Here is a 12585-nt window from a genome sequence, read left to right on the forward strand (position 1 = left end):
TGGTATTCGGGATTGAGTCAGTAGTAAAATTAGAACCTTAACCACGCCAGAAACATTAATGACTTACTCCCAACTAGTTTCCAACCTACCCATAACTCACCCCAAGGCCGTAGACAAATTTCTGCTAACTAATTCTCAACCAAGTGACTACTATCGGAACGTGGGCGAATCACCCCCGACCTTCACACGACCAAAAACAAGGAAGAACACTAAAAGCAGTATTAAAGCTAGCCATGATCCGAATTCGATCTCTCGGTGATGTTAACAACATAATAGAATGGATTATTTTAATTAAAACCGAAAATGACCCCTCTTTTGAAAGTCGCTGAATATGTCCATTTAAATTTGTGAGAGGGTCTGCAATCGGTCGGGGTTTAGTCAGGAGAGATCCGGCAGTCTGCGGCTAGAGGTCGGGATGGTTGGGAGTAAGCTAGAAAGCATTCGGGGCCCATTTGGGAGTAATTCGTGTACTGGTTAGGAGGTGATCGGCGCATGTTCGGCGCCAAAGATAGGCGTGGCCCAAAAACTGGTCAGAATGTTCCCGAACTACCGCGACGGTCTACTAGGATAATAATGCCGTAGCTAATTCATTGCTGAGTGAATATAAGGATTATTTATTTATTTCTTTATTTATTGGTTCGGCATGTTGCCAGGGTTACCCAACTAGCCAGAGGCTATTACTAAAGGCGAACCCTTCTGCGGCCGACTGTAGGTTTTTGGACCATCGCACACCGGGCCTACTCTTTTTCGAAAGGTGTGGTGGGTTCTTTTACGTGCGCGGGGTGTGGCTCTCCCCAAACACGGGACCTCAATTTAACGTCCTATCCGAGGGACGTCCCTAGATAAAGCTAGGTAATCATTTACACCTGAGTGAAGTGAGGGATTTTGTGTTAAGTGCCTTTCCCAAGGGCACAACGTCGGGTGCATGTCCAGACATCTTCTTCTTCTTCCGATAATGTCCATCGGCCGGATATCGGCCATCACTGACATGTCACGGGTCAAGGGTCAGGTTTTAGGCGGAACTGGACACCTTCGAGACGAAGGTGGCCAGGGACGAGGACTGGACTGTGGCTTCAGGCAATGTATTCCAGTCGCGGACGGTGCGTGGGAAAAAAGAGTACAGTCTGTAGTCTGTACGACAGTTGAAGTGTCGGAACTGTTGACTGTGAACTCTCCGTCTTCTCCTGTTGTTGTCAGTCAGGGGTTTCAGCGCGTCGCATCTCACACATGCCAGGCCGTGCTTGATCTTGTAAAGCATGGTGAGACGGATGGAACGGCGACGGTCTTGCAGAGGGACCCACTGTAGTTGGTCGAGCATGTCAGAAACACTGGAAGTGTTTCTATGACGGTTGAGGACGAACCGTGCGGCTCTGCGCTGGATCTTTTCGAGCTTGTTGGTGTTCCCGGTGGTGTGGGGGTCCCAGACGCAGCAGGCGTACTCTACGATTGGCCGAACCAGGGCTTTGTATGCCAACTCCTTGGTCTTACTGGAAAGAACCTTCAGGTTCCTCCTCAAGAAACCCAGCGTTCTGTTGGCCTTGGAGTATATGTTGTTAATGTGTGTTCCCCAGGATAGGTCTGTCTGCAGGGTAACTCCAAGGTACTTAGCAGATGACACTCGCTTGAGGGTGTGACCGTGGAGGGTGTAGCTGGAGTCCGCGTTGAGTGGCTTTCTACCACGTGTCAAGGGCAGCTGAATGCACTTGTCTGGATGGAAAGCCATGTCCCACTCCTGCTCCCAGTCTTCCAGCTTCTTGAGGTCCTCTTGTAGCTTTACTGGGTCTGCAGGGCAGGCGATCAACCGGTACACAGCAGTGTCATCGGCAAATAGTCGGGATGTCTGGGGGAGAGCCGGAATCGAACTCGGGCCACGTTGTTTGGCAGCCCTATGCTCTCACCATTACGCCACACCGACGCCACTTGGATATATAAGGATTATGTTGAGATTATGACCATAAGTCAACAGAATACTGCTGTCGGCAGCTGGCTATTGACAGATGACATTGATAGAATGACTTTGCCTGAATCAATGGTATTCTGATTACCGGAAAAGCGTTACTGAAGAATTGGCCATAACCTGCGTTTTCCTACGGTCATTTGATCATCAGATATGAGGAACCTACTGTTTTATTCTTTTGTTGCTTTAACTCTAATCTGACCGTGTGGGGTCCTCCTGGAGACTGATCATGTTTGCATATCAATTTCTTGAAATGAAGGGATTTCTAGAAAGGAAGATGAGTATAAAAAAAAACTTTGAAGATCCAAGACTACTCATACACAAACTACTCATACTAATTCTTAAAAATATTTTGAAGGTTACATTAAAAATTCGGCCATCAGGTGTTCCCTGATTTGTGCAGGTCCCTAGTAGTGGTGCCCGTACAACATAAATAATATTATATGGATCAAACCATTACAGTACTTCTGTGGAACATGGAACAAGTACGGCGTTATATAAATCCCATTGCGATTTCTTCGCCTTACGGGTCATCTATTATAACAACGATGAAAGAAAAGTAAGGTGTTGGCTGGGGAATTCTACCAAAAAGTAAATTCATGAGGCTTAAAATCACTGTTGGGCTGCGACATCATCGGAATACATATTTCTTTAACATAGGGTACTTCCGGTTTGCGTTATGTGGTAAGCCCGTGTCTGGAATCTTTAAACATACTGTTACGAGAAAAAGAAACTTTAACTGTTGAACGTTTAAAACTAATAATTTCACAAATAAAATTATCAAATTTCGCAGATCATTCATTTTGCTCACAAAAAACGTAGTATATAAATAACACTGTAAAAGGTTGGGCGTATCTAACCCTTTTATGCCAATTGCAAATTCAATAAGAACTTACTGACGCAAATATGTGCTTACCCTGAACGCATCCCCTACCTGGCGTTACCTTATCAGTGGCGTCACCTAACTGCTAATGTACCTGAGTCCTCAACGTCAATCATGATTGCCCATGCATACATAAACACTTATTTCTACAAATAACCCTTTAAGTTAATAATACATAATAAGTGCTACCGCCATGTCCAGTAAGTAGGCTTTATATGACCTTTACAATATCCTTTGAGCTTTACTTTTTTTCTTTGAGGCTTTTTTTTCGAATTCTTAACGGCATCTTGGTACCTGTGTTGCAAAGATAGGTCACATGATGGATGCTTTGTCAGCAATATCACATTATTTTTACAAATCCATTCAAGAGAACAATGGGAAAGAACAATAAGATGCGATTTATAGGAATTTTGTAGGATTACGTAGGCTATAGAGACACATGCAGGCTGTCCATCGGTCGGGTGATGAGTGTTTGACTGCCTGTTTGAAGTGCTTGGGCTTCTTTAAACAGATTTCTATGATTGCTATACAATATGCAAATGACTCAGCATGTCACGCACAAGAAATCTAGGTGGTAAATTCCCCATTCCTTAAGATGGTAAATTCCCCACCACTCAACCTAAGTGCCCTAAGCATACTAATTCGTGGGTAGCAACAGAAAAACAGGTATTTTTTTCGCCAGTCTTACTACTAATCAAACATCCTCGGAGTAGTAGTATTTGACATTAATTCAAGGAGGATGTATTGATAAATGAGATTGCAACGCAAAAGTAATTTTGGTCTTATCTCTCCTCATACAGCTCGCGTCCCTGCCTGTAGGAGAACAGCCTAGCCAATATCGATCCCTGAGAATCTCACCCAAAGCCCTTCGCCTCTCCGGTTTGAAGTCATTCGTCTGCGCGAGGCTAACCCTGATACGACGTGCTGGACGTCTTACAGTAAACATTTCAAGGGGGATAGGCTTTTAAGCCTTATCTTTGATCATCGCAGATTGGCTCTATCTGCAAGGACGAAGCTACGAAACGAAGTGTGGAGCCTACCCTGAAGAAGCCCATGAGGAAGATGTTAGTAGCGATTTCACCCCACTGAAGTAGAGAGTGGCAGAAGAAATGGATGTAGGAGTGACCTTGTTCTTGGCAACCATGATATGGACTGCCGGGGTTCTCTGCAACATGACCACCATTCAACGTAAGTTTTCTTTACTAATGTATATTTTTGATGATAGAAGCATGATGTCATGAAAGCTTTTCCTGAAGAAAACGTAACAGCATTGCTATTTATTACAAAAACAGTATCTGATGCAACATTATAAGTAAGAGAGGGACCAACGTGGCTCAGAATCTGCTGGTATCTGATATTTTTCTGCCTTCCAAAATGAATAACGAATAACAGAGCACACGGAGGTAAAATGTAAAAGTGACATTTATCAGGAGGCTAAGTCATTGGTCTAAAATGCATTGATTACTTTTAGGTGAGGGGTAAGGAGGGTTGAAAATCAAGTCATTACGGTTCTCGGAAATATTTGTCTAGCGGTCCAATAAACAACTTATTTTGATGAATAATAGGTATTTTTCAAAAACTTTGCAGAAAATATATTTTCAGAGACCCGCAGTTAGATATTGGTAGATAAATGTTTCAGAACATATCGATATCATAGTTATCACCACCACTCATACCTGTTTGCCACTTATCATAACCTCCTACATAAGTAATTATCATAAATAAGTTTTCTTGATATTGTATTTTTTTTCAGGAATATTTTTTCCGAATGTTTCGTCAGCATTTCTTTTCAATATTGTGTTCTGCTATTGCCTAGAGGTATATACGTCCGCTCTCCAATACCAATATGTTAGTCTCGGGGGAGAGTTACCGATGTCTCGCAACGTCTCATCCTCCAGGCAAAAAACAAGAAATTTATTTCCAAATCACGGCATACGTCAATGTTAATGTCCAATATTTATAATATTTGAAACACCTTACTGTCTTTAAAGTAGCAGCAGTTGGACGTTGTATGGCACTACAAGGGAAACTAAAATAAGTTCGTGACCCCACCGGGAAATAATGTTAACACTATAAAATATAAAGCATAATGTTAACTTCAAGGCATTGTGATAATTTCCTAGCAAGCTAATTTTTTTTAACCTACATAAAAGATGGGCGTAATTTTGTGCGTGTCTGTTAGTTTGTTTGTTTGCTTGTATTTGTTTCCGGAAATTGTGGTCTTGATTGCAAGGTTGTAATAGTAAGAGTTTTTTTTTGCAACTTCTTACCCGAGGGCTAATTGCCACATGAAACAATACATAGAAAAGTATATAGACGGTGCAATTTAACAATGTTGACAAGTGGAAAAAGTAATTACTCTACATTCTAAGAATCTAATTTTTTTGGGTTTGACGTCTTTTTTGGAAGCAGTGAAAGACGAATGATCTTTGGTTTTTGGGAATTGTAGAAAATACAATAAGTCATGATAAAGTTCACCCTCGCCCCCTCCCGTTGTTTGACGTTGTTTTAGTATTTGTAAGAATAGGTTCTTGCATGGGGAATGGAAAAAAATGAGCTTTTTAGCTGCGACCATAGACAAGCGGGTCAACATTAAAATACGCAGTTTAATGCATCAGGCGCTCTCACGAAATCATGAACCTACTTGTTTTCCGATTCAACTACGAACGGGTTCTTTATCAATCATTTCGGCAATTTTTGGTTAGAATTTGTGATGTGTCATCAACAGAACTGAAAAAAACAGTACCTCTGTAAAACAGCTAACAATGACACTCGTTTAAGTGTGGCAATATCACATATAACAATTTTGAAGCCATTCTTATGTAATTGAATAATTTGATGAACCATATTCATATCTCAAATCTCAAGAGGAATAGCTATAAAAGTCCAAAAATTGTGGATTCAAATCTGTATCTGTATAGTCTGTATATACCAACCCTTAGAGGTAACACACACAATTCGCAGGCGCGAGCGCAGCTTATTATATTACCAAGAACCATTTTTTTCTGATACAATCAAACTTCCGTCAAAGCTTTGGAATGAGCAAGCTATAATTAGTTTTCATGGCCTTTCCCCGCATATGGATTTTGATTCTAGACTTAATAAAAATCCGCCTACATATTGTTTTATCGGTTAAGCAATGAATCGTCAGTTATCAGAGCGTGAGGTGTCGTAGATATCGACGTGGTTAACATGTCTGAATGAAATCCAATATAAAATTATAATGTAGAAAGTACATCGATCGATCTTTATAGCTCGGTGCGCCTCTCTAGGCAATGCAATGGCAGAGTAGTGCAATTCAAACCTCAGCTGTCTATTGTTAGATCATTTATAGATGCTGTTGTAGCTTCTGTCTGCATATCTTGAAGAATTCGAAATGACAACATTATAGACCAGTGAATGAGCTATTTCGATTTTTTTCATAGTTAAATAATGTCATAAGGTTATTTTCAAAATAAACACGTTTTTCCAAAATATGAAATAAAAAAAATCAATATACAAAAAAACAACTGGATAGAGACTTTGAATCTCTTCTCGCTCTCACCACTGCACTGTCCAGATACCTGTCTCAACATCTGTCTATAGCGAAAGGCTTCTTTCCCTGGACATCTAAACATTAGATGTCCCTTCTGGGGACTGCTTGCCACACGAATACAACCCACAAGCCTTAAAAAAATCAATGCATACTGCTATCCCCTGACCTCTTCAACGTCTTCAACTTAATTCAGTGCCTAGAAGTAGCCAACACTGGCCTTACATGGAGCAATACCGTTAAAGTCTTTGACGCTATCAATTGCAGTTTTTTGCTGTTGCTGTAATTAAGCGATTGTCTTATTGATCCTCTCAACACGTCACTCTTAGTCCAAATTAGACTCGCATCCAAAGAACATGTTAATATTGAAAGCATGGAGAATCAATTATTACTGGCTAATCTAATTTCCTCATAAAACCTGTTAGCGAACACTTGTATTTGCTGAGTCAGCGGCTAGTGTTTTCCAGCATGTCTGAATGCCGTAAAATGACTCGCTGCGTACAAGACACCTTTTTACAATCATAAAATAGTAACGTAATGCTCCAAACAAGTATATAATTCTTACTACTTCAAACAAAAACAAAAAAAAATTATTTTTTTTCTTATATTATCTAATAGGCGCTGCACCAAGGTTAAGTGAATATGTTGCCTGCAAGACGGTAGAAAAATGACATGTCAAGCCCTCGCACGGTCTATATTTATCGACCCAACCTCATCCGCAATCTCAATAAGAGTTAAGAGCTGGCCAAACGCCATGGTGGCTCTGCCCTATTTATGGTATTGCCAAGTAGGGCATTACGCAAATAGATCCAGGCATCCGGCAAGGAATGGCGCAGAGACCTTTTTTCCCATTACGGTGCCATTTAAATTTCCGTAGATGTCTGCTGTGTGACTTTTTCGGTCCTTCAATATCTGCTTTTTAAAATCATGTTACTGGAGGGATGTGTAATGTACATGGCTTAACATCCTCCTCTGTACTTCCATCTAGCTACTCGAGGCTGAGAACTTTTGAGCTGAAGTGAGCATATGGGCCCGTGTGAGCCCCTTGTATTTATTTCTTGACGCCTACATAATCCGTTTGAGCTTATATTTACATTTGCAATCATTCATAGCAATACGACAACGCAGCTTTGACCTAGATGCGTCACTTTAACTAAAAAATCCACAGCAAATCGTGCTTGACACACAAAATCGAATTACGGTAACTAATCTTATATGTGTCCCTATTTCCCTTTGGGGGGGAGTCGACTAAAATAGTAATAACGTATTGTGAATCTACAAATCAGACTGTCAGACATTCGATCTTGAGAAGCTCACTGGAAATTAAGTTTACGTGAATGACAATGTCTGTAGGGCTTTCAAATGTGCTGGTTATCAAATTTTCATGATAAGGGTTCTAATCCCTCGTTTGCCTCACGTCAATATCAATGCACCATTTAGCTTCATATCTACAACGTAAGCTTATTAAAGTGTGTACTGTATGTAACATATGAGACTTGTGAAGTTAATCAAAAGAAAACTGTTGACACATTTGAACGTTTGTAGATAAGCCCATCCGATGCAGCACAGAAAAGTTTACCTTACGAATTTTAAGTGCAGAAAGATTATACTTGTTAAAATGGCATCTCTATAAGTAAGAATAAAAATTTGATGGCGTCGTGTGGCACAAGTGCAGAGCGCGCGGCTGTCAAACGATGGGACCATCGAATCCCGGGTTGTGCCCATAGACATGTCCAAACATGCGCCCCGACGTTGTTCCCTTGGGAAAGGCACTTAACACGACTTTCCTCACTTCAATCAAGTGTAAATGAGTACCTAGCCCATCTAGGGTTAGGGGAGTCCCTCGGATATGACGTTATATGGAGGTCCCGTGTTTGGGGAGAGCCACACCCCGCGCACGTTAAAGAACCCACCACACCTTTCGAAAAAGAGTAGGGTCATGCCCCGGTGTTTGATGGTCCAAATCTTACAGTCCGGTCTGGGATGACATCTTGAAAAGGTGATAGTTCAATTTTATGTCAATTCTTCCACAAAATGTGGTAAATCAAAATAGATAAATAAAATAAATTTAAAAAAAATATATTAAAATGATATCCCAGTGAAAATTTCGTGCAAAATATTCCGCTAACCAAAACATTGAAAACTATATACAGTATGTGCATGATTATGGTACGTATACGGTGGGTGCGTCGGGGTGTTCCTAGTCGTTCTCGGGTGCAATGAACAGTGGGCCTTTGTGTAACGTTCAAAGGACCCAATCCTTTATAAGAATAGTGCAGGCTGAGTGAGTAACAACAGCCGATATTCGAGCTTGCGACTTCTTGCTCCAGAGGTAGGTTCACTGAACAGTGGACTAAATAATGCACGCTACAAAATAATTACTCAACTACAGCAGTTAGCTACTTACCCTCTCTGACAAAACTCGACAAAACCTTGAATCTCTCCTTATAACAGTATATGGGCTATTCTCCAAGCAGAGGCTTCGATCGAGAGGGGTAGTTTTGTCCGGGATTTTAACGTTCCTCTCCTCTCACCTCTGCAAGATATCGGAAGGCATCAAGCCTTTTAAATCTAATCACTTTGACACATAAAGGCCATTTTGAAAGTAGGTGCTAAGTCTGCCAAGGGATTCTAGTGTTTCTGCCCTTGCGCCACAGGTGTTTCCGGTCTGCCGGTCCAGAAACGCAGTGACCCACTGTACATACTTTGGGATATAGTTATACATCTTATCTATATCTTTGATTCCTTAAAAACATTAATCATCATGTGTGGAATGTTTACTTCATGTTATGATGCTTTCAATCTGGCGGGAGCCATTCAAAGTGATTGTGGGGGAGACAGCAGGGTGCCCGCCCGGCTGGCTGCACACTCCCCCAAGTTACCGGAGCAGCGCTAATCCCGGGCAGTAAAACTCTTTGCCTAACGATAAATTAATGGTACAAAGGGAGGGGCAGCCACACCGATTCTGAAAGAACAGCCCCGCCCTTATGCGTTCTGAGGCAGAGGTGAGAGGAGAGGAACGTTAAAATCCCGGACAAAACTACCCCTCTCGATCGAAGCCTCTGCTTGGAGAATATATATGGGCTCCGTCGGCCAGTATTGACAATGAAAAGCAAAAACTTTTGAAATTCACATCCCTACAACGTTGACTATGGGAAAGCAGCCCTGCTCGAAAATGACAGTTTCTACCACATAAGTCACATGCTTAGGCTGACTCAGTTCTATTTCAAACTTATTTTCTGCTGACCGTTTTTCTTACAGTGCGATTGGTAATTTGAAAGGTCATGACCTACATTACCTGTTTATTTCCTACATTACCTACATGACAAGACCCAATTTCCTGGCGGTGACATTTATCGAGTAATGTACAGAAGATGCCAATGGCAACAGTGCCAGTCATTCCGAAATTCCAATAACTGTAAGATTGCATGCATCTAGTGTATTTCCGTCAAAGATAACGATATTATACAGAATGCAATTTCTCAACGTAGTCGATTAACTACCTGGTCCGTGTTATTGAAGAAAGTACAATCTCACCAAAGTCTATGATAAGAGAACCAATATTTAAGGACATATTTCATACATTATATTGATAATTAATTTTTTCCATTCCAATAGCCCAAGGTTCAATTCATTGTTAAACTATATATGGAACAGCTGTAGGCGATAGATTTCTGCCGGCAACCTTCAATTTAATAGAACAGATCAGGGCCCCAATAGCTGCAGGGCGTGCTTAAGAGTAATTACAGGAATATATTCTGTTGATACAAACAATCATAAACGTTTAACATTAAAAAATCACATTTTCCCTTTAAAATAAAAATGTTGCAGAAAATACTTTATTGAATGCCCTTTGATGCTTCAATGAATCAATCAAATTCTGCGAAGATCTATTTTGTCTCATTCTACGGCGATGCATTTTGCAATAGGCCATTGGTTCTCATTCCTTACAGGCATATGGATAAGGCGATAGTCATAAATCAAAATTGATCTTCAGCGACCCATTGTCTCCAACTGATTTCTTCTAATAAGAGCAACAAGTAGTCTCGTTTTTATTTTCACCTGTGGTGCAGCGATATAGATTCTTATATGGACTAAGTATGTGTTACCTTTATTTCAGCTCGTTCCACAGTGGTATACGTGCAATTCGTCCAAGACTAATAATAGCAGCGATTTAGGGAAATTAAAACGAGTTTTGTGGAATATCTGTGGTACATATCATTAGTCAAATCAGTCAAATTCGTATATTTCTTTGCAGTGATTGGTATTCATTACGTAAAAGCAGCATGTTTCTTTGAAGTGGATCGTATTGGGTCCGTATATAGTTTGCATTCCGCAAAAATTCCGTAAAATTTGTATAAAGAAATTTTTTTTTATGTGCGGAAGGTTGGTCCTTGGCACTAAATGCCCGTACCCAAAAGTGTGGCTATGATAAGTCCAGAATCGTTTCCTTTAAGAGATATTTCACACCTAATCTAGTATCTAATACAGCTGCTGGCGGGGGCTGGCCGCGTGAATGGGGTATGGTTGTTTGATAGGCAACATGGATAGTTTTGTAGGAAGAAACTCCCGAGGGCATCACACTTTGTTAACATCATGTTTTAGTTGGTTCATAATCATTACACTTACTGTCGATCGCATGGAGACACAGCTATGGTCTCCTTTGCACCGGAAAGATACAAAAGTAGCGGCAAATGAGTCAGTGCCAGTTGATTACAATCAGGTCTCGATAGGGGAATCTATTACCAATGGTGGCACACATGAGCAGCCTCAATGAGCAAAGCGGAAGATGTTTGGCTTTGAATGCAAACAAGCAAAGGCCAAAGTCCTGTCTTTTTAGTTATAATAAGAGACATGTTGTTTATGTTTACATGTTAAGTTTTCCTACGAACCTAGTCTCCATCAGAATAGAACGAAACAAATACAGTCTATTATGGTACAACCATCTGTTTTTACTTGACATCACGAAGGATGGCCTTTACAATGGGTATCATCTCTTTTCACGTGTTTCGTCGTTTGCATTGTCTTTAGGTTAGTTACTGCTGCTTTTTTACGTATTGACGGTCGTTGTGTTAAGGTACAAATGCAATATTTTATATTGGATGATTATACAAAACATCGCAAGCAATTCAATTATACTATATATTACTACAACATATCATTTTAAACATTCCATATTTAATTTTCTTAATATGTTTAGACCAAAAATAATTGCTTTAGACGTGTCTACAATTCTAGTCTTCTTTAATGCTGTTACTCACCATGACTATTTATAAGGCCAGATGCAGGAATGTCATAGGCGCAAGCATCTTAACCCTATCCAGACTGGGCTTTTTTGGTATATCTGGGACTGGGGGGAGGGGGCTGATTCGCCCCCCCCCCCCCTCATAATTTCCGAACGGTATAGTGTATCATCACCAAATTTGTTGGGAGGGATATTCACGTCAAGTTTTATAATTCCTGTGATTTTGGTGACGTTATGACGTAATATGACGTAATTATGACGTTATCGATGTGATTTTATTGGCTAAATAGGGAATTCCCGTAATATCTAAAGGAATTAAACAAAAAGGTTTGTATTATTCATTTTAAGGTATGCAAAGACATACAACGTCAATGTTAGGTACGTTGACGTCAAAATGACGTCATAGATCGGCGTCATGTGTTGTTAGCGATCCCTTGGGATCCGCCATCTTGGATCGGCCATTTTGAAATTTTTAAAAATCCTTTTTTTCCACTTATGAACCCAAAGGAGGCTGAAAATAGACTAAAAACGTTAATCTAAATGTTTCTGATAAAGAAAATGTCAGGTATTGACGATTTTAAGGGCGAAAAAGCCTGCTGATACCTGAAATAGTGAAATAGTCCGCCATCTTGGATTTTGGCTGATTACGTCATCAAATTAGAATAAATTATGAATATTAAATCAGGAACATTTAATTACATTTTATGTTATACATGAAGGAAAACTAGTGTAGTTGTGCAAGAAAACCCGAGAAATATCATTGTTTTCAAAATATTAATGATTTTTGCATAAAATGCCAGTCAGAAACCCGTTGCCATGGCAACATGAAAAAAATGATAAACTAAAACCATTATTACAAAATTGTTGGCAACAAAATTTTAGGAAAAGTCACCAAGTTTGGTTGTCCTAGCATACATCGTTCGGCAGTGATACGATGTCAAAGTTGGCGCGGCACTTTTAGCCCCCCC

The 12585-nt window shown here is 40.3% G+C and overlaps 1 protein-coding gene across 1 annotated transcript in view; it reads left to right on the plus strand.

Moving 5' to 3' along the window:
- Positions 1-3931: 3931 nt before the first annotated feature.
- The window catches only part of LOC136425844 (glutamate receptor ionotropic, kainate 1-like), a 62562-nt gene continuing 53908 nt past the window's right edge, over positions 3932-12585 (plus strand). Inside the window, exon 1 of the mRNA XM_066414781.1 lies at positions 3932-4028. Coding sequence (XP_066270878.1) covers positions 3950-4028 — 79 coding nt within the window. The 5' untranslated portion in view covers positions 3932-3949. The remainder of the gene's footprint in view (positions 4029-12585) is intronic.

This window comes from Branchiostoma lanceolatum, chromosome 19, assembly GCF_035083965.1.
Source record: "Branchiostoma lanceolatum isolate klBraLanc5 chromosome 19, klBraLanc5.hap2, whole genome shotgun sequence".
NCBI lineage: Eukaryota > Metazoa > Chordata > Leptocardii > Amphioxiformes > Branchiostomatidae > Branchiostoma > Branchiostoma lanceolatum.